Source organism: Perissodus microlepis, chromosome 8, assembly GCF_051167445.1.
Source record: "Perissodus microlepis isolate ML-2025 ecotype Zambia chromosome 8, ASM5116744v1, whole genome shotgun sequence".
NCBI lineage: Eukaryota > Metazoa > Chordata > Actinopteri > Cichliformes > Cichlidae > Perissodus > Perissodus microlepis.
Genome location: NC_140468.1, coordinates 29,161,112 through 29,188,945, shown reverse-complemented (window position 1 = coordinate 29,188,945; position 27,834 = coordinate 29,161,112). Strand labels below are relative to the sequence as shown.

General features: G+C 43.9%; 1 protein-coding gene across 1 annotated transcript; it reads left to right on the top strand.

Annotated features, from left to right (window-relative positions):
- Positions 1-139: 139 nt before the first annotated feature.
- On the top strand, positions 140-27,519 carry LOC146382175 (caveolae-associated protein 1-like). The gene is made up of 2 exons (XM_084938524.1): positions 140-997; positions 24,568-27,519. The coding sequence occupies exons 1-2, from the start codon at positions 467-469 to the stop codon at positions 25,444-25,446; spliced, it is 1,410 nt and encodes a 469-aa protein (XP_084794650.1). The 5' UTR covers positions 140-466; the 3' UTR covers positions 25,447-27,519.
- Positions 27,520-27,834: the final 315 nt, after the last annotated feature.

Here is a 27,834-nt window from a genome sequence, read left to right as displayed (position 1 = left end):
TCGAGTCATGAGGGGCTGGACTTAGGTGGAGTCATACTGAAATTTGTAAATTTAGGGAGGAGATAAAGGAGGGGTGTGAGGAGAGGAGGAGAGCCCAGTGGAAAAAAGGGAGGGTGGGTTGGAAAAAAAAAAAGCGCTGCCGGCTGTAGCTTGACTGGAGGATCTCTCTGCCTGGTGAGCCATTTACATCCTAACGCTCATGTGGTCACATCCAGCATCGCTCGGCTTCCCCTGATCACTGGCCTGACTCCAGGAGCTTCAGACAGAACGGACAGATAGCCGAGAAAGACAGGCTCTATGTATGTGTGCTGGAGAGGGATTAGAGAGTTTGTAAATAGGAAGTAAAAAAGCAGAGGGCTGCAGAGCAGAGTAGAGGAAGACGCAGGTGGGAAGATAAGGAGTGAGAAAGTAATCCAGAAGAAACTGTGGTGAAAAAGGTTGATTACACTTTATAAAATCTACCAACATGGCAGCCATGGAAGCACTGGAATTTGGAAGTGCCCAGCTGGAGCCTCAAACTCTCACTGAGATCTCTGATGATGAGGTTAACCTTCCACCTTCAGATGATGAAGACAACGCCCTTGCCGCAGCCAAGAAAGAGCTGTCCACAATGGGCACAGAAGGGGACGCCGCCGAGGACAAAGATGATGGCGTTAAAGCTGATCCACAGGTTAACGGTGTCATGGTGCTCTCACTGCTTGACAAGATCATCGGGGCAGTGGACCAGATCCAGCAGACCCAGAGCGGGCTGGAGGCCAGGCAGCAGGAGATGGAACGTACGGTGACCAGCATCCAAGGCGAGCTCACAAAACTCACCAAGAGCCACAGCACCACATCCAACAGTGTCAACAAGATGATGGAAAAGGTGCGCAAGGTGAGCGTCAATGTCAAGACAGTGCGAGCCACGCTGGAGAAGCAAGGAGGCCAGATCAAGAAGCTGGAGAACAACGAGGCGGAGCTGCTCAAGAGACGCAACTTCAAAGTCATGATTTATCAGGTGGGAGAGTGTTTGTGTTTCAGTATGTGTTAGTCAGTTCGATGTGGGAGTGAAACCCTGAGAGAGATGGGTGTGGTTCATGGATGAACCGAATAACCGAGCAGGGTTTTGGTTTGTGAGCCATATCACTGAAAACTCCTACAAAGGTGGTTTAGTCTGGTGAAGATGTTGCTGGGATGCTGAGGGCTTCAGGGAGTGGTTCTTACTGGAAGCTGCTTTCACTCTCAGACACACCAGTAAGACTTTTCTCTGGACAGATGATAAGAAAGAAAGTCTGACCTTTGAATTACTCTGACTTTGCAATGTTGCTCAGAATAATCACTTAAGATTTACAAAAAAATGCAAAGATAGTGTTTTTGTTGTATAGACGCGCCCTCGTATTGCATTTCAAACACCACCCTGATCATCCACAGACTTTTAATTTCCTGAAAAACAAAAAAATGATCTTTTAACAGAAACGTTGTGTTTCTGCATGGAAATAAAAGCAGAGAATTGCAATTATTATGTAATTATTACCAGGCTTTGCAAAAGGAGCCAAATGCTTGTGGGACTGCATTAGAGTGAAGCGATCAACCAACCAACGACAGCATTAGACTGAGGAGGATGAACAGCAAACAAGAGTTTGTAAATCATGAACCAAATGACTTCAAATCACACTTAATAATTAAAGTATGAGCCAACAGAACAAATCTAGAGCGATGGTAACAATTACTGCACTCACACTTATTTATCAGAAAACACAGCTTCCTCTCTTTCTCCAATTTATGATACATTTCCTGAGTTCACCCGAGGTCTTATCATTAATGTCCTTTCTACTGGCATTAAGTTATTAGACGACACAGGGAAGCAGAGATCATGGCTGTGTGTGTGTGTGTGTGTGTGTGTGAGTGTGTGTGTGTCTGCAGCTCCACCTTCTCAACACCAAAACTACAGCAGTTAAAATGAATATGCAGCTTCAGTTTGCAGTACAGGTGGCCTCCAGGTATCTCTTCCATAGCATGCTGTATGTAGGACAAAGAGCCTTGGCCTACTGGCAGCCCAAGTCAGACGAAATCGGTTCAGAAAGTCATTTCACTCTTTCCTCACTATTTCTAAAAAGATGGAAAATACCACGAGCATGCGTCAGGTCCAGTTTGAAGCAGAGGATTGGGGGCAGATGTTTCTTTTAAGAAGGAGCACGTTTTTTTCTTTGAGGGGAGCTGAGGAGAGCCCTGTTTCTTTTTTTAGCTTGAGAGGCTGCACTGTGATGTGTAATAGCTTGCAGCTTTTTGCACAGTGGCGCGAGAACATTCAGAGTTTCCACCCTTGACTCAGACATCGTGGCTTGGACCCACCTCACTCTCTCTGTTTCCCTCAGTCAAATGAGGGCTCCATCTTAGGCGCTGCAGACTGCCTGACTGCACACGGTCGGACTTGAACTCTGCGCTAACAGACTTACACAATGCTGCTGGCTTCTGTGCCTCGGTGTATGAGTATAAGACTTTTTTAGCAATCAGCAGATGAGCAGGGCAGGACTCTGAGTGAAAAACAAACTTATCTTTTCATCACATATGAAGGAATTCAATGACTGAACTGTTTCTCAAACTGAGAACATCGTAAATCTACATTTTAATTAGTCCCCGATAAATTGTTGAAGTTGAGGGCTGAAAGCTTCCAAAACAGTCTGTTTGGAATATCAGAGGTTGGGATTTTGCTAACGTTAGCCAAGCGCCCTGCCCCTGTGGCGAGAGAAACTCCCCCTGAAATGCCAATCACCGGCTCCCTCGCTAACTCAAAACACTGGCTTTGGTTACAGTTGCCAACTATGACATAAGATCAGATTCATCTTCATTAAAAAAGCAAAGCCACAATGTGTTGTTCTGTTTTCAGTTTTCTCTGCTCCTCTGTTGCCCTTTCAGGGCAGATTCTTTTTAAAAGTCAGACAGTAAACACTTGGCCAACACCCCAGCATGGGACACACACTGATACTTGGAAACATTAACACTGTCAACATCTTCGTTCAGTCTGAACACAGAGGGCCAACCGATGTGTGACAAATTAGAGGGAAAAAAGTGTCTGAATAATGTTTTGGGCCATCGTGTGAAGAGTGATCCCCCGACGATCCTTCAGGTCTCCTGGTGGAATACCAGCACTGTTCATGTTCACTCAGTGTTTGGATGAAGGTGCTGTCAATCATGCAGATCAAAGATCATAGGAGCTGAGGGCCCCGTCATGCTGGAGGTGACCGGACATATTCTAAACCGTTCTTTATTGTGTATGGGGGGTGGGGCGGGGCAGCAACTAAACTTAAAGTAGAAGTGCATGGAACCACCAATGGACACATAGAGAACAATCACTCATATGCATATTTTTAAACATCAAATATGCAACATTGTTTCCACTACTTGTAAATCATTTGGGGAAAATTTAGGATATTGAATCTCAGCTGCAAACGCTGCAGTGTATCAGGCTTCCAGCACTCACAGGAAAACTAATCTTTTATGGACTGGTTCTACCTGAGCACCCAAAACGCTTTACACAACTTGCCTCATTCACACAAGCACATCTAACATCACTGTCACACACTGAGAGATGCATCAGAGAGCAACTTGGGGTTAGGAGATAGTCTGGCATCCCAGGAATCAAACCACCGACCTTCCAGTTAGATCCGCTCTACCTCCTGAGCTATAGCTCATCCTATATCGCAGCATAACAACATGTAAAAGTCTACATACTGATGGCTGTGCAGAAATATGTGCTGACGTGATTTCTGTGGGTTACCAGCATCAAGGTGACACGTGGAACATGCACCACATTTAAGCATCACCATGAGCTTTACACAATGCTGCTGTTCAAAACAATATACACAAAAGCAACATCTCATTTCACACGTGCGGTCCAGTGCAAGCTAACAGCCATGCGGCATAAGCAGTACACAGCATACTAACAGCATTAGTATTCATTTAAATGGCTTTACTGCATCTGCAGTGCTAAGAATATATTTTCACAGCTTGGATTGCTTCACGTGCTGTGTTGAAATGTTATTACAAAATCAGAACGTAGTGGTCTAACCCCGAGGCTCTGAGTGTATTTGCAGCCTAGAAACACACAGTTTTCTGATGTGTCTCAGGTATTTCCCACTTTTCACTCAGACTTATGCTGCTGGTACCCTGAGGAAAGGCCCTGGCCTGGTGCTCTGCTGGTAATAAAAGCACAGTTGCTGTTACAGGGGCCGGCTCACACAGCGAGGGAACAGCACGAGGGCTTTGTAGTGAAGCACAGGGGGCTGAATCTGTGCTGTAGTCTGATGCCGTCCCTGCTAGGCCTCCCTCACAAGCTGAGATTGATGTAAATGATGATTTCACCATGAGTGAAGGCTGCCATTGACTTCAGGTGTCATGTATAGTTTAATATATATGTAAATGCACCCTGGAAGACTAATAATCACAGAGGATAGCAAGATTGTGTCTTTCCTGGGTTTTATGACCTCAGTCATATTACATTATATTACAGCCAATCGAAAGTAATGCCACCCCATGCTGCTGGCATGTGTGATGAGCTACGATACAATGTGTAGGTGGAAACTAACCAGAGGGCGTTCTGTCAGCACATGAAGCACCTGCCTCCCTGTTAGCATGAGCAGCAGCTCTCCTCCTCGGTGTGTGTTTGTGTCAGCCTGTGTGCGTTTGGCTCATTGAGCTGCTTGTCCAGCAAGCCTGAGATTTACTCTCTTACATCTGTGTTCAGTTCCTTGACAGCTGAGGCCATACGCTGCCAGACGAGAGCTTACTGCACTCAGTGAGGATCTGGCCTGGAATGTGATACTCTACACCACAGTAGCGTGTGAGAGCGCTGAAATGCAAGGTGCACTGATAAGTTTAATGAGTTTGCACGCAGTGAAAATGATCACCTTGCGTCTTGCATTGTTTTGGTTTCCTGGCTCGTATCTTTAAACTCAGCCATCAGGTTTCGGATGCAGCTGACCACAGGAAACATCAGCACAGCTCACAGCTCTATTCTCCCACCATCACCAAAGTACACAGCATGTTTTTCTTAGTGCACATCACACTTGTTACGTTTCACATCACTCTGGGTACTCCTTCAACAAAGTCTTTCTACAAGCTCCTCTCATCACTCCAGCTCTGCTCTGCTCTCTTAGGATTGACTCCCGGGGCTTCCTTCAGCTTTAATCATTAGTCACATTTGTCTATTTTAACTTAAAGTAACAACAGGTAGCAAAACTCTGTTGACTTTAAACTTTTCTCAAACTCGAGGCAGCCAGTGAGAATAGAGGTTTAGGAATATCTGCTACTGACAGCAACACAGTGATGTGCTGTGTGGACGCAGCTTTAGCTTTTATTATCTTGTTGCTGCAGATGTCCATGCTGTCACACTTAAACACACCATCAGCTCCACTGACCTGCAAAAAAATAACTCGACAGCCAATCAGTAGCTAAGAAAATGTGCACCCACTGATTACTGATTACTTTGCCTTGCTAATAGCCGGTTCTTGTGTGAAGTTTAATTTTTGCAGTTTTTTAAAAGCTCAGTCAGACATCTGTCATGTTCAGGTCGTGGTGCTGAGTGAGAAGCTTGTTTCCATTGTTGAACATCGCACTCATCTGTGCACTGAGCAGAACCATGAACACCTTTAAGGACAGACTGTTTTATAAAGTTCAGTGTGACGATGTTTAGTTTATACCTGAACACATGTGGCTCTTTGACCTGAAGCCAGCTAGTGGCAGTATATGATAACCAGGACAGTGCCTGCTGGTTTTTCTATCCCTGCACTTTAAGTCTAAATCTGCTACAACACCAACAATAAAGACTGTGGGCCCAGTGCAGCAGGTTGGCCTGAGGGGCTTCATTCCAGCACTGTGAGGAGGGTGGAATGATAAATAGCATGTCAAGAAGAGGAGGTGTGCATCCCTACCTCCTCTTCTTGAGGGAGTGAATGGGTGTGTTACGATGAAGAGCAGGGATCATATTTAAACAGCTGATTCATTGCACAGGCATCCCCAACTCTCCATTCTAACCTCCACTCCTCCTGATGTGGAACCAGTCACGGCCCCATTCCTCCACCTCCCTAGCTCCTCCAGCCACCCTCACTCCACCCTGCGTCACACCTCATTCCTTTTTCCATTTCTCTCACTTCTGCCATTCAGATCAGTTCCTCTGATGAATAAAGCGCTCGTATTTAGTCCTGAAGATTCAAAGCTAATCATGGGAATGACAAATGAATCTGAAATGCTACACGTGGAGGTTTTAACATGACTACGATCTCTAGCTTCATTTAAACTCCAGTCTAAAGGTTCTAGTCTGTAAACTAAATCAAGAAGCACCACTGTGGGTTTTTATTTAGGATATTAACACAAAGTAGCTCTCCAGGTGTTTAAAGGGTGTGTGTGTGTGTCTGTGCCTAATGTGCTCAAAGCTGCAGCCCTTTAATGTAAATGTAAAAGGTCAGGCTTCAAAACTACAAACTGTCTAACTTTAGAACAAACTTTAAGGTATGTTTCAGCCTGCTACACGATTTAGTTTGACCTCTGTCCACCTCCACTTTCCATTTTATAACAACTCTAAGGAGAGGGCTTTTCATAACTACACCACCTGGATCGTGGTTATGTTCAGAATTAGGACTGTGTCTGTTTTGACTCCCAGGTGTGATGCCACAGGCAGCTGTAGCTGATAACTATTGGTCAGTGCTCTGTTAATCAGGTTCACTCACCTGGACCTCTTGACAGTGTTTGTGCTGCTGGTGCTCTAACCAAAGACGGAAGCACACGCAGGGACAGATAATCTGGTTTTCTGATTTTAGGCTGTGTTATTTAAAATGCCTTTGATATTCATAAATCCAGGAGCGAGTAGACAAACATGAATGAAATGTGTTGGGCTCAGGTCTCCTGCTCCTGTCTCAGTGTCCTGTTTGCTGTTTTTAGCTTTTCTGGTAATAAAATGAGCTTCCTCAAAGTCGAACGGTTTTCAGAATGAAGTCAGTTGGTCTCTGTGCAATGATGTATTTAACATAGCTTTTTAATGGAAGTCCATGCATACAATAAGATGCTTGGATCATCTAAATCCCTGACTTTAGCAGATTTAATACCACAGCGCCGTACGTCTGCTCCTCCTGACCTGTGGAAAGAACATCGCACAAACAGTCTGTCAGAACACATTTTGCTCATCCTCAACCTGAACGTTTCAGCTCTACTTCCCTCTGCGTTTACAATTTGAAACACCTGTTTCTGCCATACTCAACATTTCAGTCAGGCATGTTTGCATCTACCGTCCTACTACGTGGATTACAGCATCAGTCAGACCTTATTCTGAAAGTTTTTCTTTAACAAGGCCTGCAGCACTGTAAAGTAAAAGTCTGAGCCTGGGAGCCTCTCGGCTCTGTTTTGCATGTAAATTCATCAAGTGAACCCATTCTTCTCACTCAGGTCGGTCCAGGTCCATATATGGACATGTGAGCCTCAGTGTTCCCTGCTCATTTTACAGGCTGGATCGTGTGTAACATTGTTTCAGCTGCACCAATGTTTTCAGGCTTTGGCACAGTAGGAGTGGCAGGAATGGGAGTATGGAGCACAGTCCAGTCCCTGTGTAGGGGACATTACTGACTAACATGATAGGACAGGAAAGAGGGGATGAGGGTGAGAGCAGAGGAGACAGACTGGGAGAACGATCTAAAAATAGCAACTATCACATACTTGTTTGATTGTGAGAAGGAAAAGGCCTTTAGGAGATGTTGTCCTGTTTGTGTTGGAGACTGTGGCGTACTTGTTCAGATTTGGTTTCTGCCTGATTCTGAATGAGCCTTACACAAATAACATCATCCAATATTACAGTATAAATCATGAACTACATGTATAATTACCCGTCTTATTGTAGTGCTTTAGATATTTCAATTTAATAAACTTCTTTGTTATTCTTTCAGCTATTTCAGAGCGGCTTGCTGTGTAAAGTCTGAGGCCTGAGTCATTCTAGTATTTCTTTTTTTTACTAACATTTACTTTCCCATATAAGCAAACTGGATTCTTAGCTGACTGTTAAATGGAGACCGTTTTACCTGCCGAGGGAATTCAGCACTGTTATCATCATAGCCATGTGCATCCCCCCAGCATAAACACAGAGGAGCCCCTGAGTGCTCTTTGTCAGACCATCACTGACACACACACACACACACACACACACACACAGACCATCTGTCTGTGATGCTAATACCTGCACATAGGCAATAGAAGCCTTACAGCACTGCTTTGAATGCACTGGGACATGTTCAGAGCTGCTGCCACTGATAATCATCACACTAATGTGGACAAGTAGTGTTGCAATGATATTTGCTGACATCCAGAAATGCACAGAAGACCACTGTGTCATGAACAGTGTTGGTCAAGTTACTTGAAAAAAGTAATCAGTAACTAATTACTGATTACTTCCCCCAAAAAGTAATCCCGTTACTTTACTGATTACTTATTTTCAAAAGTAATTAATTACTTAGTTACTTAGTTACTTTTTAAAAACACGATTTACAACCTGAATAGGTGATAAAGCGATAGATCTTTCAGCCCAATTCTACTTTTTCTACATAATCCATCATACAAAATGTAATCAAATGGAAAAGTCTCTTTTTAAAACTTGTTTTATTAGTTTTAATCTTTTAACTTTATGCATCAAGCAAAAATTAAATTATATGCACCATTCTCTGACTGGAAGAAATTTGTTTAATATTTAAACCTATTTTCTGCACATTCCAGCACATAAAATTGTTTTTTTTTTGTGTGTTTACACTCACTCCTTCAAATAGATGCAAGTAAAACACAGCAGAAAATAAATAAAATCAAAGACTAGCGGTCCTGTTGCTCTATTTTCACCTGTAAAGCAGGAGTGGGGCAGGCGGAGGTTTACCCTGGTGCAGGTGTGCCGCAGCGGTCAGTGGAAGAATCCGCGAGTTTCTCTGTGAGTTTCCCATTACATCGTTGCGCACTCGGAGCTTGCTTGGAAGTTTAGGAGTTTTTTTCGCTGTAAAAAGAAGTTTTCTTCCCACGCACAACAGATGCTTATGTTTTTGTCACTTTTTATGGAAGCAAACTCAAAGTAAGGTCAGCACTTCCACGCTTTAAACGCTGCACGCTCATACTCTCTCCCGCACTCGATATATGATCCATTGTTGATCTGCACACAGCTGTTGTCACGAACGTCGCACTCGCTTACGTCATTGTCATGAGACACTCTCGCAAAAAAATCACGGTTTTAGTAACGCAGTAACGCAGCGTTCCTACGGGAAAGTAACGGTAATCTAATTACCGTTTTTGCAATAGTAATCCCTTACTTTACTCGTTACTTGAAAAAAGTAATCGGATTACAGTAACGCGTTACAAATAACGCGTTACTGCCCATCTCTGGTTATGAATAACATCTCCACTAGCGCCAAAAAGAAACCATGGAGCAGGAGGTCGGTGAAAAGCTAAAAGTGCAGAATACTGTTTTCAGATCTGGTGATGAGGCTGAGCTCAGAACAGCGAGAGCCAACCCTAACTGTGCCATAAGAACAGCAAAGTGTGCCCGTACTGGAACGCATCAGACCCCAGTAACACCAGGTGCATGTGGCAGAGGACTCGGGTGGTAACATTGTGTGACAACACAAACCTTCCCAACTAACTCAAAACCCATTCTTCACCCTGATGAGAAGGCACTGAATCTCAATGTGACTGATGTTCAAAAAACTCTGAGAAAAGTGAATGTACAGAAGGCAGCAGGCACTGACACTTCAGCACTGATCATTAGAAAGTGTGCTGACCAGATGACATCCATCCTCACTGGAGCAAACTGTTGTTCATGTTTTTACCACTAGTCTGTTTCTAGTCTCCCAGTATCCCAGTAGCCCCACATGCTGACTACTGCCCTGTTGAAGTAACTCCCATAATGATGAAGTTCTTTGAGAGGCTGGTAAAGGACTACATCATCACTTGACCTGTTCCAGTTTGTTTCCCAGCCAGAGGATACCATTTCCTCTCTCCTACACTGAGCTTGGCACATCTGGAGGAGAAGAGTCACATACGAATGCTGTTTAACTCTGCTCAGCATTCAGTACCATCATCCTCCAGCAGCTGGTGAGCAAATTGACCCCCCAGGTACCCGTACCCCAATGTGTAAATGGTTGCTGGACTTCCTCACTGGCAGACCTCAGTCAGTGAGAGTGGGAAACAACTCCATCTGCTCCCTTCAGGGCTGTGTCCTGAGTCCACTGTTGTTCACACTTCTGACAGCTGACTGCAGCCTGGCATCTCCTTCCAATCACATTATCAAGTATGCAGATTACACTACGGTGGTGGTACTCATCAGGACAACAACGACTAAACAAAACATATGGAGGGGAGGTGAAACATTGGTCTGCCCAATCAGAAGCTATGCTACAGGACGCACTCAACGACGTAGACTGGGACATGTTCAGAGCATGTGCAGTCAACATCAACGAGTTTACAGAAGTAGCAGTATGCTTCGTCAACATACTAGCGGAGGAGATTATCCCCACTGCGAGAGTCACCACATTCCCAAACCAGAAACCGTGGGTGGACAGATCGGTCCGCACTGCAGTGAACGCCAGGACCACCACCTACAACATGGGTCTCGGCACTGGCGATATGAGCGCCTCCTACGGCGTGCGGCGAAGGATGCCAAATGCCGATACCGGGAGCGCGTGGAGTCTCGCTTCAACCGACACACAGAGTATGTGGCACGGACTATGCACCATTACGGACTACAAAAGGGACACTGCACCGATCAACGCCGACTCTGCATTCACCAACGAGCTTTACCAGTTCTACACCTGTTTTGAGGTTAGCCAGGCGGCTAATGCTAACTACCGCCTGACTACCGAGGACAGTGCCGTCATCAGCGAGAGACCGGTGATCAGCATCGTGGAGCATGACGTCCGAGCTGCTGTACTGACCAGCTAGCATGTGTGTTCACTTCCGAAGTCTGTGGTCCCCACATGCTTCAAAAGATCCACCATCATCCCTGTGCCCAAGAACAGCAAACCCTCATTCCTGAACGATTACCGGCCAGTTGCACTGACCTCGGCAGTAATGAAGGTGTTCGAGAGGCTGCTGAAGAACATCATCTCCTCCTCCATCCCAGACACCACAGATCCGCTCCAGTTTGCCTACTGACCCAACAGATCCACTGAGGACGCCATCGCCCACGTCCTGCACACCACCCTTAGCCACGTGGACAAGAAACAGGGTAACTATGTGAGAATGCTGTTTGTTGATTACAGCTCAGCTTTTAACACAATAGTGCCCTGCAGACTGTTCACAAAGCTGAGGGATCTGGGACTCAACAGCTGTTTGTGTGCATGGGTGTTGGACTTCCTCACTGGCAGAACTCAGGTGGTGAGGGTGGGTAGGTGCATCTCCGACAGCATCACCATCAACACAGGAGCACCTCAGGGATGTGTCCTCTCGCCACTGCTCTACTCACTCTACACTTCAGACTGTGTGGCCACCCACGGCTCCAACACCATTGTGAAGTTTGCTGACGACACAGTGGTGTTGGGCGCCATCTCCAACAACGATGAGGCGGCCCACATGGACGAAGTGAAGAATCTGGCATCATGTTGCCAGGACAACCATCTCCAGCTGAACATTGGCAAGACCAAGGAGCTGGTGGTGGACTTCAGAAGGAGTCAGCACAGAGACTACAAGCCCATTATCATCAATGGAGCTCCAGTGGAGAGGGTGCAGTCTTTCTAGTATCTCGGTGTCCACGTCTCCTCAGACCTGACATGGTCTGCCCACATTCAGGTCCAGACCAAAAAGGCTAGGCAGCGCCTGTACCACCTACGACAACTGAGGAAGTTCAGGGTGTCTCCAGAGATCCTCAGGACTTTCTATACAGGCACTGTGGAGAGCATCCTCACACAGAACATCACATGCTGGTTTGGGAACAACTGTGTTAAGGACCAAAAAGCTCTCCAGAGAGTGATCCGTACAGCAGAACGCTGCTGCAGGATTGCTCTCCCCCCGCTTCAGGACACCTACACCAGGAGATGCCGGACTAGAGCAGCGCAGATACTGAAGGACCCGTCCCATCCTGGCAACAAACTGTTCCAACTTCTGTAATCCGGTAGAAGGTTCAGCATCCTCCGGGCAAGGACAGAGAGACTCGAGAGGAGCTTCTATCCCCAATCCATCCGGGCCCTAAGTGACTAAGACAGGACTCTCTTCTAGACGCTCTAAACCCACCAGCACAAAGTACATTTCAAATTCCTTTAATTTTAAATATGTTTATGTTGTCTATTTTGTAAAATGTTCAGATTGTCTATTCTTATTTAATTCACTTAATGTACAGAATTCACCTGCTTGCTGCATACATGCTACTACTGCACATTCACCTAATGTATATAATATATAATGTTCTTCCTCTCTCCCCCCTTTTGCACAAGTCGAGGAGCGTGTCAGGTTACATTTCACTGCGTGTTATACTTGTATAACTATGCATGTGATAAAAAAAGAACCTTGAACCTTGAGTCTAGAATCTTGAATTTTGAATCCCTGAACGGGTATGACTCCATCAAACTACTGACCGAAAACCATGATAAAGATGCACAAAGGTCAACCATGGCAAGTACCTGCAGGAGTGATAGGTGCTGAGAAGCCAGTTGAGTGGTAGGAATAAGAGCCAAACCATCAAGAAATACAGAACATATGTACTGGTTTGTATGCATGGATGGTCAGGCATCAGATACCCAGCTGAAATAATAAGCTGGCCACAGGAGGCAATGGAAAGAGGGAGCGGGAGTGTAACGTTTGTCCTGTAAAGCATCCATGGGACACAGGTGTGGGGACAGCAATATTTTTATTAATACTGTGGTTTCAGGTTCACTGGGACACAGTCATTCCCGCTCTCTGCTGTCACGTCCGCTCTTCCGTCCCCGACTGTCACTGTGAACATATAAAGAGTGACAATCACCTTCACTTCCCAGCACACCTGTTCACCCTGCCCCTGCGCCACCCCTCCTCTGCAGCCGGCCAGAGACCACACCCACGCCACACATCCCCACCGCTAAAATCTGGGTAAATTCCTAGATGATTAAGAATGTAACTATTTTGCTGGTAATACCTGAAATGAGTAAAGAAAATCAACAACCTATTTATGCAAGATAATTCATAATTTTATTTGGGGGGGGGGGTATATTGGTAGGGTCTGATTATTGGGGGGGTCATAACCCCCCTGGAAATTATGCCCCTGCTTTAAGCGCACAGATAACTGGCATCAGTTTGAATTTGCTTGCCCACTCAACCTCATTCACACATCTCTGATTATGCATTTAAAAAAGGGACTTTATCACTGACAAACCCTTCAGTGTTTGGTCATTTCTCAAATACTGTCATTTCAGCTGGATCTGCTCCAGTACTGGTCACTTGACATCAATAGAGTAATTGTCTTACTCTTAATTATTTGTATTTCAAAGTAGGAATGTTTCCACATGAGTCAGATGCCAGTGACTCACAGTGAAAAGCTGCGGTTTTTGAAAACATTAGTTTGTTCCTCATATGATCCACTCTGTCATATGATTCCAGGTTCAAAGACTCTCATGGCCAGTTACATTAGTGGCCCTGAACAGAAGAACATTTGTGATAAGTCACAGAGTCATCAACCTCTGTTATGACTTCAGTGTTGCTCTTGCTTTTTTAACACCTTACACTGACCAAAGTAAGCTCTATTGCCATTAGACTGCAAAGTGTCTTACTTATTCTTCAGAGTACTTTTGTATGAAACTGCGGATTTTTGGAAGCTTTGGGAGCATGAATGTTGCTTAGGAGTCACGTAAAGTCTTCATGTGACATGACAGTTTTGACCATCTGTTAACAGACGTCCAGGCAGGTGAAGCAAAGGTCTTGAAACCTCCTGGTAAGTTGACCCTGAAGTTTTTGTCTCATTACAGAGTTGGAACCTGGCTCCATGGTGAGACAAATCCATTGCCTTTAAATCAGCGGGAGCCTTTCTGTGTTCTCCCTGTGAATGGCCAGTCAAACTGGGAAAGTGTAATGCCTGTCCCAGTTCCAGGGACCAGGACTCCTATCCTCCATATAGCTTGAAAAATAAATTTTTCTATACTCCATGAATGTCTGCATCAAATCTACACTAACAAAAAAGTTGGACAATTTAGACCAAACCATGTAGCTATTACTACCAAAGTTATTTTTAAAAAGCAAGCCTCAAAGCAAAGTCACCCACAGACACATTCCCAGTATACATACCTGCTGTTAGCAGGGGTTCAGTTATTTTCATTAACAGGGTAATCAAGGATTTAGTGTGCTAACTGCAGCAAGAAGAAGAACCAGAGCCAGTTTGTTCCACTACAGCATGGTATGGTCTGAGATAGACATGGGTGCTGAACTTGAGTGAGCTTTTATTTGTTTTGTCGCTCCAGCTCATCATGTGGACATTTTATATTTTAGTTTTTGAATGAATGGCTAAACATTTATGATTAACTGTTTGAATTTGAAGGGTAAGGTAGCTATACTGTGTTTGCAGGAGAGAGTGGAAGGGAAGCAAGGCCAGGAGCATTGCAGATATATTCAAAGGGTTCTACCATGGTGTAGAAATGGAGTAGGGGTAATCTTGAAGGAAGAGTGTGGAGCTGAAGAGAGTGTCAGACAACTTAGAAGACGGAGAGGAGTTCTTAAGAAAGTTGGAGGAAGTGGCAGAGAGTTTACCCAGGGTGTAGACAGTGGTGATTAGAGCAGACTTCTATGGACATGTAGGTGAAAGGAACAGATGTGAGGAGGTGTGTTTGAAGGAGAGCAATTCAGAAGGACAAATGGTGGTAGACTTTGCTAAAAGCATGGCTGTGGTGAACATGTACTTCAAGATGAGGGCGCACAGACGGTGTTTCTGAGTGAAGAGAGTGTTTAGAGAGGATGGAAGGAATACGCTGAGGAGCTGAATGTAGACAAAGACTCAGAGAAGGACAGTTAGTGAATTGAGAAGTGCAGAGGATTACCAAGAAGGAAGTGATGGCAGCTATCAGTGTAGGCCAGAATAAACACTGCAAACAGATGCCACGAGACAGTCGCTGTACATTCACTGCTTAGTGGCTTTACTGTCCAGGGTGATGAAGCAAATGAAACAAATATGGTTACCACGATGAAAGGGTCAGTCACCATCACTCATCTTTTTTTTTTAGCTTTAAACCTGATCCACAGTGACCGACTGTCTATTCTACCTCACAACAGGTGACACACTGGTGTGTTGAAACAGATAAGGCTATATCTCATCTAGAGTTTGGCGTTCATGTTTATAACAGAGTGGAGTCTGAAAGCAGGAAGGGTCAAATGAAAAATTGTGGGAAGTATTTTCCAACATTTTTGGAGCTTGACTCATACCAAACAATAAAGCCAGGATGTGAAGTCATTAACAGTAATGACCAGTTGGTCGTACACCTCTGAAAACCAGTGTCCACCAGTGTGACTGTGCTCTTCTGTAGCCGGAGCAACAGCAGAGCACAGTCACAGCTGAGGCTGAGGAAGAAGTCAGTTGTTCTGCAGCTCCTCTCCTTACACACCAACCTCCTCATTGTTTTTGGAAACAGTAACACAGGGTGACCATGGAAACGACCGCTATCATCTCTGTCCGTCCAAGTGTGGGGACATGTACACAGAGAGGCTGCCAAGCTCCAGATACTTGCCCCTTTCTTTTTACCGGGCTCGAGCTGAGGCTTGTGATTAGAAGCTCATCGCATAAAAATGAAACATTTCTGAGTGGAAGGCTTATCTCAAGCTTTGCCTAAAGTACACAAACTTTTGAAAATTACAGTTAGATTCATTGTATCCATTTGGAAGCCATCAGTCACAGGAGGAATTATGGTTTACTCATCACACTGGATTGTGCGTTTCTCTGGTTACCTTCATACACTGATATGTGCTTCTGCATGAAAGTACATGATCAGAATACTCACAAACCAAAGCATGCCATGAAAAAAACCTCCAGTGATAGTCCACAATGGCAAGCTGTGTCTTGCAGTAAGAATGAGAACAGCACCAGGCTGCCTCACACACACATGTCTGCGGCCTTGGAAACACTTCAAGAAAACTTTATTGGTTCATTTATGCAACTTTACAAAGCTCAGTTGATTAAACAGACGAGAGGTTTATGGAAACTGTCGGGCTCTGAAGTCCCACGTAGGCTTAGAGACGCACTGTGGGCCTTTAAGAACTGTACAAAATGACATAAAAGACACACATCTGACCAAAGCAGCAAATGCATTTGAATGACGATTGTGTGTTATTTGTCTTTAAGAGACGTCACAGATTGGCTTATTATTTCAAAACCAGACAAGAACATTAAACAAGTACAGAAATATGCTCACATTTCACAATTATACTTGAAGGTGGCTTTCATGCAATTCTAATCACTTCAGTTATTAAAATAATGAGTTAAATTGTATTTGTTAAGGAGCTGTGAGGTGAAGAGCCTACAGGGAAAATCCTGAACATCGGCAAACCCAACATGAGCAGCACAAACAGAACCGCTCGTTATGACTAAACTTGTAGAACATTTTAGTTTATAGCATTTTTAAAATCATCATCATCATATCCTGTACATGATGGTGCATGAAACAAGCACTTATGTATCAGGAGTCTCTATTAATAACTACATGGTAACGACCAGCTGAGTATGATGGTGAGAGACGCCAGAGATGTGATCACTGTCTTTGTTCTCTGCTGCATTTAGTCTATCCGGTCGTTAAGTCTGACGTCACTAGCCGTGTCTGGGCCTAAACTCCGCTGCAGGTCCATATATCAAACGATCACTATGGCATTACTGAGAGTTGAAAAACTGTCTAAAGTCTTTCATCTTTAATAAAATGATCAGCGTTCTGCTCTACCAGGTGTAACAATTGAGTTTAACATCCAGGCATCCATGAAAACGGAATTTATGACATTTAACGGAGTTAGAAGTTAGCAGGAAGTTAGCTCGCTAGCTTCTATCTAAATACAATATAGCATGTCCTGACTGCGGGGTTTTGGAAACAAATTAAAACGTACAGCTCTGTTATCACTTCCAACATAAATGAAGACAGAAAACTAAACAGCAGTGACGTTTGTAGGGTTACTGAAGTTTGGCTAGCTGTAGCTAATGATGTGCTACGTGACCGCTAGCGACACAGCTATGTTAGCATAATATAAACAAGCTAACTTTTTTTCCACTGATAAAAGTTAACGTGAGTGTTCTCGGTGGTCAGGAACAAATGTAATCGAATGGCTGGATGCTGTAAAAGGACCAAACTTCAGCCAGGAGAACAACTGAGATAATCCATCCACAATACAGGTTAGTCATTCATATACTGCTGCATGGGCTGGGCTGTAGTTACATCCTAAGGTTTTAAAAACTGAGCTTAAATAAATGATTAGCGGTAATAAAAGCCGAGGGAGGTCAACAGTGATCACTGACTGTTTTAGGAGCTTTTTGAGATTAAATAGAAGAAAATACAAAACATTAAACATGTTAACAACACAAAAGCCATATTAAACGCAGACTACTTTAGGCCCGGAAGTAGGATTTGTCACGTCATCACTTAACGACCGGATAGGAAGACAAGACTTCAGTGATCTGGGCGATATTCACAATAAAGCTGAATGCTAGTGGGACGTTATGTGTTCAAAGTATGTGAACAACCTATATGAGAACAAAGCAGATTTAAGACAAGTGCAGTGGACACAGCAGGAGCTGCCTTGTAAGAAGGCACCAGACAAAAAGAAAAACCAAACAAAGCACAGCTATTACACTTAATGTTCACTTAAACCACATTCAGCTACATTTACCTTCCTGCACAGTCCTTTACCTGCCTTACATCTGCACTTACAAACTGTTTATTTGATCTAATATGAACATGTGACTGATGAAAGCCAAAGACTGTGAAAATTAATCAGAAATAGAATAACTTGGCCAACAACTGGCACACAATATTTGTTCAGTTGCTCTGGAGCTGTTATGCCAATCTGACTCATTGCACAGTGATCCCCGTCTGACCATGTGGTACCTCAGGGAGGTACTACACTTTGGAAAGGACAGAGAGAAAGAAAAGAAAAAAGGGAATTTGGAAAAGAAGGCTGGTGCTGCGCTCCAGTGCAACTCTAGGCCTGGTGACTCATCTCTCTTTCTTCTCCCTCAGGGACCTGCGGCATGCCTTCACTTTATATAGCAATCTGTATTTCTCTCTCTTTGGTCCCATGTCTCTGATTAAAGGGGATGAGTGGAAAACAGGAGGAGGAGTTTTATGCTCTTTCTGAACATCACTTTTTCCCATGGCATTCAATAAGAAATACACACACGCACACACACACACACACACACGCACACGCACACATGCACACACACGCGCACACACGCACACGCACACACGCACACATGCACACACACGTGCACACACGCACACACACACACACACACACACACACACAGTCTATCAGGGTGTTCATTAACATTAGACTGATGTGTGCATATTGTTACATTCAATAGAAAAAGATATCAAGCGGTTCATGGAAACTATCTGTTACATGTTAACTTAGAAATAACACCTCACTCTTTTATAAATGATGAACGCTGATTTATAAATAATGTGTTAGGAAACTACAAATATTTGATGTCTCGTGTTAAATGAGCTTTGAGCTGCGTGCACAGAAACATTTCTCCTGCAGAGAAAATAAATGTATCTAACATATTCACCAACATGTCAACAGTGTTCGGGCTCGTTGGCTGCTCCAGTCGCTTGGCTTGGTTTATCTCGGCTCCCCCGACTTCATGTTGCCACTTCACATTATTTCACTCCTAGTAGCTTCAATCTGCTTAAAGTCATTCACTGTTGCCAAGTCAGTGCAAATCGTTTGAGGTGTGGTGGGAAGGTGTCTGCTTGTATGGAGACAGTCTGTATAAACTGATCCTCCTGTTATCTGAGTTGCTATTTTCCTGAGGACTGATAGGTCACAGGTGCTGGTTTTGTATAAGTTGACCTCTTTTCTTGAACATCTCATCCTCCAGAGCAGGTTAGTACTACAGTAGACGTTACCATGAAACAACTGAACATTTTTGTAACCTCAAAACATGAACTAACTCACAAGGCTGAAGCTGCTGGTCCTGCTGCACAGAACTATGCACTAAGTTTTAAGCACTGCATTAAAGCTCCACAGTGTTCCATGACTGTTTCCATGCTTAGACTTGGTCAAACCTATTGTGAGTATAGCCATGAGCCACAGGTGACATGAGGTTAACGTTTCAATTCTCGACTTTAGAAGGTTGACATAAATCATTTCTGTTTAATGGCTCCTCTAAAACATGTGATCTGAAAAAGTAGCAAGACAAAATGTATATTTCCATGACAGTTGGCTTGTGAGTTGTTCTTTAAATGTCAGTCCCCCAGAAAACACTCAGACACACACAGTGTCCTCGCTTGCTTCTCAGCCTGCCCTCAGTTACTCTTTGCATCAGCAGTTGTATCACGAGGATTCCCCTTTTTCCTGGATTTACTGGAAAATCCCCTGAATGTGTGTGTGTGTGTGTGTGTGTAATGGAATGTGGACTCCTAGAGCTTAGTACAGTAGAGTATGCATGCTGCTCACACAGGTACACACACACTCATGCTTTTCCACAGCAGTAGGGGAACTCTCGGTGGTTAGAGTTTAAACAGGAAAACAGAAACAGAGAAGGGTGTGTTATTGCCGGATTCCTCTCGCTCTGCATCAGCCTGATGAGTGGTTGCTGTGTGAGAGTGGAAAGCTTCCATGGTGTGCTCCTACCCCGCCCCCCACCACACACACACACAAATTACAGCTCCTGACTAGTAAACATTGTTTTGCTTTTATCTGGAAACATTATAGTTCCAGTCAGCCTCGTCCCCGTTACCATGGAAACACAACCTCAATTCAGCACTTTGGTGGTGAAACTGGAAATCTTTGCTTCCAGAATGATTTTTGCTTGTAGGTATGTTGTCATCGCAAACTACAACGCAACAATAGTGACATGAAGAGCACGTGCACAGATTTAGCTCCAAGGATTATAATGTTGTAACTGTATCCAGTCTGCAGCAGGAAGCTCACACACACACTTGGCAGATACTTGGCTGAGGTAGCTGTTCGGGCATTGTTATTGCTGCCATGGCTACCATGGACCCCGCTGGCTACACCCAGGAAACCCAACAATTTTTGGATTTAACAGTGTGTCCTAGAAAAAAGGAAATCAGATCAGTTAAAGTCACATGGAAAAGCATGACAAAGGAAAATGCTTGACCAAAGAGCTGCACTGAGATGGACCGTGGCACAGGAGTCATCGTGCACATTCATCATGAAACAAAAACACTGAGTTCTGCTGACAGCACAGAGCATTAGCCAGCTGATCTCAGCAGCACACACACACACACACACACACACACATACACACACAGGCACACACACACACACATTGGCAGGGTTAGTGAGAACTGCGGGCCTCTCATACTTCTTGGTTACCTCTTGACTTCATTGTAAAGTGTTAGTTTCATCTTACATAAAGGCATAACAAGAGATAAAGAGCAAAGAGTGCAGCCTCATAAATATAAAACCAATCACAAGATGAGTCCCACTGCTTCAGGAGACACACACACACACACACACACACATTTTGCAACAAACGTGTCAACTCGCATTTTGTAATTTAACTAGATATGGAAATTATCATCTTGTGCATGTTCATGTTTTGCAATGTTAAAGGCAAAGTGTGGTCTGTGTGGTCTTAGTGCAGCCACACACACACACAAGCCCGTTCAGCTATCTTAGTGAGGACCTTCATTGACATAATGCTTTCAGTAGCTCCTTACCCTAAACCTAACCATAACCTAATTGTAATCCTGACACAAGTATAGTAGAATGCAGATTTAGGTCCCCACAAAGATAGCTAGACAGGAACACACACACTCACACACTCACACACACACACACACACTCTCACACACACACACACACACACACACACACACACACTCACACGCACACACTCTCACACACACACACACACACTCACACACACACGCACACACACACTCACACACACACACACTCTCACACACACACACACACACACACTCTCACACACACACACACACACACACACACACTCACACGCACACACTCTCACACACACTCTCACACACACACACACACACACACTCACACACACACTCTCTCACACACACACACACACTCACACACACACACACACACACACACACACACACACACACACACACACTCTCACACACACACATACACACACACACACTCACACACACACACACACACAATCACACACACACACACACTCACACACACACAATCCTTACGTACCTCATTGGTCTATTTTCCGTGACTCTGAGTGTGCTTTCCTGTCTTTGGCACAGCATCCTCACGGAGAACAATGTCCCATTAAATTAGCAGAGTCAGGAAGTCAACACACCAAGGTGACTGCCTGAACTTCCTCCTGCGCTCTTTCCATGTACTTTAGACACACACACGCACACATCTTTACCAAACTGATAGACTGACTTTGGGCTCCTTAAAGATAAGACAATCATCTACATCTCATTTTAAACAGAACACTAACACTAAGTTTGTGCCACAACTATTTTTATATTCTCTATAGTCCATCCATGCATCCACTTTCTTGTACTTATCTAAAACTAAAATGACTCCGTGATTCTCTGTGGTCTAAGACAACATGCAGCATCTCCATGAGAAGCCTTCAGTGATCATGTGACAGAAAACAAAGCAACCAGTGAGCAAAGAAGTCGCTTCAGTCTCCAGATCCTCCAAAACTCTGTTTTCCAGTTTTCTGAAATATTTATTTTGGATAACAGAAATATTTTTATAGAATACAAAACTGGTGTGTGAACTGTCCATCACAAAAAAGTATTTAAGTCAACATTATAATCTTATTGAAGTAGCTCAATAGCGCACAGGTTGTATATTCAAATATATTTAAGGTACAATTTTTAGTGACACTTTTTCAGGGCAGCACGGTGGCACAGTGGCACTGTTGCTAACAAGAAGGTCCTGAGTTCAATTCCACCATCAGGCCGGGGTCTTTCTGTGTGGAGTTTGCATGTTCTCCCCGTGGGTTCCCTCCGGGTACTCCGGCTTCCTCCCACAGTCCAAAGACATGCAGTTTGGGGGGGATTAATCCAAATTGCCCATAGGTGGGAGTGAATGGTTGTCTGTCCATGTGTGTAACAGACTGGCGACCTGTCCAGGGTGTACCCCGCCTCTCGCCTCTATGACAGCTGGGATAGGCTCCCGCGACCCTGAGAAGGATAAGCAGAAGCGAATGGATGGATTTTCAAATCATATACGAGATGTCATTGGCTTATAATTGTTGATTTATTGATGTGTATATCTCTTCCATGTTGATAATTGTCATTACTTGTATATCGCTCTGTGCAGTTAGATCTATAATGAATTTGCAGAACAAAAAGTAACAAAATCTTTAGAAGAATTCGTTTGTACAAATTAGTGCTGCTGTCCTGTGATCGCTCAGATGGTGTCCTAGCCAAAGCAAAATACCTTCTCTGCCGGCTGCAAGGATCCTGATGTTATCCTGATGTTATGTTACAAAGATATGTGGAATGACACTTTTTTACTTAAGCACCTATTTGTGCTGTCTCTTGATGTATGTGATGAATATGGGTGCAAACGGCAAAAGAAGCATGTTGGTTTGTATAAAACAAAAGACCATCCGGGAATCTGGAATACCAAATCTACTGTTTACTGGGACATGCAAATTATTTCTGGAATAATAAATGGTGTGTTGTCATTGGAAGGAAGTGTTGGAAGTGTACCTGGGAGTATTTTAAGTGTGGAGAGATCCAGGCTCGAGGTTTAACCTTGCTTAAGTGATTTTCAGCACCCACTGCATTGTCCTTGACTTCAATATAAGACACAATGAATTGTAACTAGGCAGGTATTTTCCAGCACCCCCGCCCGGCAGGAAAGCCAAAATCCCTCATCTAAGGTCAAGTTTACCCAAGATACTGCAGCACAATACCTCAATAAAACCACGAGAACAGAACACAATGGATGCAGACCCCCCCTCCTCTACATGCTCACACTTAGCTCTCAGTACTACCTTCCAGCTAAGACTTTGATGCTATCATCTTCCTGCTGACCAGATGGTTTTCCACGACTCTTAGAATCATCCCATGTGTGCAATTACTCGTTTCATACGACAGCAGAAAAGCATCTCCACTTTCCCCACCTGACCATCCCCCATCCCTGCTAGTCCTTTGTCCCGGCCCCACCGAGTTCCTGTTTTGACAATAAAGGCAGTGTAAGGGGAGACAAACACACAATACATACAGCAAGTACTACATTCAGTACACAAGGTACATGTCTGGAGCCCAGTTGGATTCAAAGTTGCCGTGATGGAAAGAGGAAGACCCCCGCCCTCTCTTCCATCCCTGCATTTGCAGGCCAGAGCGCTGAATTTATGAGAAAAGAGAAAGATAGGCTCCCTTGGCTGGAATGTTATTGAGAAAGGGAAGATATGGTGGGTGGAAGATGGAACAGAGAGGGGAATGAATGACTATGGAGGCGAGCGTGAAGTGTTTCTATACAGGAATGCTTTACAGGGCGGGCCAGGGTCAGGCGAGGCAGGTCACACATACAAAATATTCCAAACAAGTAAAGTTCGGAAACTGCAAAGCTCACCAGATGCAGAGTGATAGGACCGCTATTCCAGAATGTCGCCTGCAGACAGTGTGCTAGAAGTCATGAGGTAATAAAAAACACAATGGTTCATCTCAGAAGCAAATGAGTGCAGAAATAAGAATCCCACTACCTCTCCTGCTGTGACTGCTCCCGTCTCTGGAGGACGATGATACAGAGTTTCCAGGTTAACACGATATGACAGAGAATGAGAGCATGCAGCAGCCTGCAGAGACAAACATGCTTCAACCACAAAACTTTAAATGTCCCGGAGCTCTCTCCTCCCCTCCGCATGTGTGTTAGGCACATCTTAATGATGTCAGCAGAAGGGTCAGAGTAGCTTTGTGCGCGCACTGTAATTATGTTGTTTGCCCCTTTTGTCACAGCTGACATCCCACACAAACGTTTTCCTTTCATTCCTCTGAGACAGCTTCATGTCTTTACTCAGAATCGTCTCTGTTTATGATGGCCTCTAATGGCTGCACTGTGTGGAAAACCTGAAGTGAGTCACACGGCTCGGCTTGGTTAGCCTGTGAGTACTTGCACACATCGACAGAAAGAGGAACAAACACACATAAATCATTTCATGATAGCAGAGACATACCACTCCTTTTACCAATACTCCTATCCTAAAGCTAAAATTTGAATTGTGACTTCACCACATTAATCAGTCTTTTAATCCTGTATGAATCTGGATACACCAACCAGCAGAACCACAACGCTGCTCTGGACTGTGATATGTAACAAGACACACTATCAGCCTTAAAATGTGATAATATGTCAGTAATGTGTTTAGCTACGTTAACGAAACCTCTATCAGAAGAAATAATGTCACGATTTATGCTCTTTTCTCCACAGGATGAAGTGAAAGTTCCCTCGAAACTCAGCATTTCAAAATCCATGAAGGTTTCCGAGTCTGTGTCGGGAAGCAGAGGAGGTAGTCTGCTCGAGCTCAAAGAAGCTGTGGAAGAGCCCGGAGAAGAGGGAGAAGAAGGAGAAAAGGCAGACAAGCCTCACGTGGACCTCTCATCGGACGAAGAGGGTTTGGAGATCGAGGAGGCCATCGAGGAGACTCGTGCCGAACGCATCAAGCGCAGCAGCCTGCAGCGTGTACAAAACCTGAAAACTGTTTTCTCAAAGGAGAAGATGGATAAGACCAGAGCAAAGACCAAAGAGAACCTGGAGAAGACCAGACAAAAAACCAAGGAGAACCTTGAGAAGACCAAGCAGAAGACAAAGGAGAACCTGGAAAAGACAAGGCAAAGAACCAAGGAGAATTTAGAAAAGACCAAGCAGAAGACCAAGGAAAACCTGGAGAAGACCCGCCACAACATTGAGAAGAAGATGGGAAAACTCGGGACACGCATGAGTGTCAACCCTGACCGCAAGCAGAAGATGAAGACATCCAGCGACAAGATGAAGAAAGCCTTCACACCAGACCATGTGGTTTATGCCCGGTCCAAGACCGCTGTGTACAAAGTGCCCCCCTTCACCTTCCACGTCAAAAAGATTCGCGAGGGTGCTGTTGAAGTGGTTCAAGGCACTGAGATGGTGGAGGTGTCACAGGATCCCGAGCCCTTCAGTGAAGTGGACGCGGAGGCTGAGGAAGGAGGGGTGGAGGTGGAGATGGAAATGATGAATGGAGGTGGTGATGAGGAAGAGGCTGATGAGGACGAAGAGGAGGACAGCCACGATGCTTTGCAGGAGCACGAAGACAGAGACAGAGATAGCGATTAAAGATATAAAGCAGATGCTAACAAAATCATTGTTAGCATTACGATTAAGATACCACAGAAAATTATGAGGCTAATTACAACCTGGGTATCATTATTATTATTATTAATTTGATTTTGGCCATTATTCCTGCCAATTAAGACAACATTGTGTTCACAAAAATGCTTTCTGGGAACATGTAATTCTCAGATTATCCGACAGGTGGTGCCCAAGACAAGAATTCAGCCTAAAGAAAGTGAGCGTTCAAACAGATTGTAATCATTCTCTGCAGCAAAACAGAACAATTGTAAACACAACTAAACTAAGTCAGAGCTTTTCCAGGAGGCCGGTGATGTCTTTAACTGACCTTTGGCTCTGTTTGCATCTCACCTGCATGTCTGCCTGCTTCAAAGCTCCACTGGCCCTGATTGTTCTGCACTCACAGTCAGAGTCAGTCTTTGTGTTAGGATTTTTAAAAGTAGCACCTGAGAACAGAGAGGAAACCCTGGAGCTATAACCATGAAGAGTGCTAACACATTTGGCTTTTCAGCTCTATAAGGTGATCATCTACAGAGGCCCCTCCCCAAAAAGGTCCTTTTTATGGACCACGTGCTAAAGGCTGCGCTGTTATTAAGACTACAACAAGTTATATTTTTTCCTTTATTTGATTACACATTATGGCTTAAGAATCACTATCCAAAGGAATATGTGACATTCCTCTCAGATTTCCAAAGGTGGAGATGATCATGAGCAAAGATCAGGATAAAGGGGAGAAGATGAAAGTTTGTTGTGAGCAGGGCTGAATTATTCTTAGAAAGTGTCCCTTTTTCCTTTGTCTGACTCACAGCTAGAGAAATGTTTGTTTAAAGGATGTCGGGTCGCAGATTCCCGACTGATAAATGATAAATTCACAGAGTAAATATTCACGCTTATCCAGAAATATCAAGTATCACACATGCTATGCTATTCCTTCCACCGTCTCTACTTACTAATGTTATAGTATTCTGCTTAATTTACTCTTTACTTAGAAGCACAATGATGTCTGTTACCAAGTTATTGTTGAGTATTTGTGTATTTGTATGTGATCACATTTTATATCAGGCTAATGTTCTTACTGCTGACAGACTGTAGTAGACTCGCTGTGTCTTTGTTGTTTTTACAGAACATTGTACGGCCATTTCTCCCAAAGAACAACCGTTATGAAAATGAAGGTAGTCAGGTCCATTACATTTCTTTGAGTGATCTTCTCCTGTGTTGAAAAAAGTCTTCTGTCATTTTTTATTGTTTTTTTTGTTCAAAAGACCGTCTGATATGAGTTGGGTAAAGAAGCTGCCACAAGGACCAACGCATCCTCAGCTTTTACAATCACTGCGTGCTCTCTGGAGCTTTTATCCTAGTATGTGACTGCTGCAGCCTGACACTGACCCCTAGTGCCCGGTCATTTCAACATATTTTCCTCTACACGTGCGTTCACCAATAAAACCAACAGCTCTTTTTAACAGTCAAGAATTTATGTTCATTTGCATTTGAATGTTCTGCTCTGACTGCATCTCTGTAGCTCATTCATCATATATTTCTACAGGTGTTCTGTGGTAAGGGCAGGGGGCGTGGCCAGAAGCCAGAAGGCTACAAATACATGACAAATGATTCTAAGAGAGCTTCATGTAACTGTTCCCAAAGGTTTCTGCAGTGTTTGTCAAAGCTTAGTTCCCAGAGTCATCACCATTTGCTGTTCATCTTTGTATATAATGTGAATCACAGCCAGTGCGCTGCTGCCTGCGCTTCTTCCACATTTACATGTCAAACAATTGTGATGTTTGCACAGCTTGCAACAAATGACATTTATATGTAAGGACGGCTGAAATATTTTAGCATTGTTGATGTACAGCTGAGACCTTTGGTGATTTGATGCTCAAACCAGTAAAAGGGGGAAACAATGCCATGTCTGTGAGAGCAGTAACAACATGCAGCTGCACTGAAGCCTGTGCCAATGGAACAAATGTTCTTTACACTTAACCGTTTGCTTGCTTTTGTTTCCTTTGTAATGTTACTTTGCTTAACCACTAATGATTTCATTAAAATGCTATTTGGTTCACAGCTTCTTTGTCTTTATTGAACATTTTCTGCTGCTCTTGTATTTAAAAACGACTAAAACATTGATATTACAGAATTTGAAATGCAAGGGCACCATCATTTATTCATATATATTATATATATATTATATCCTGTGTGTGAAAACTTTGCACAATAAATTAGGACATTTGTGTGGTCAGTGACTTCTTTGTTGGGAGATGCTTCTTAGCCTATTAATTTCTCCTTAAATGGTGCCTCATTGAAGGGAGAATGCATTCGTGAGTTGAGCAGCAGAGGTGAGGATGTCGGTTGTGCCTATGAAAAACTAACTTGCCAAAT

What these genes read in the sequence shown, in the direction of transcription:
- LOC146382175 (XM_084938524.1), top strand. Translation starts at nt 467, where the DNA reads ATGGCAGCCATGGAAGCACTGGAATTTGGAAGTGCCCAGCTGGAGCCT. An exon ending in TCAAAGTCATGATTTATCAG is followed by an intron (nt 998 to 24,567) that starts GTGGGAGAGTGT and finishes TTTTCTCCACAG; the next exon opens with GATGAAGTGAAAGTTCCCTC.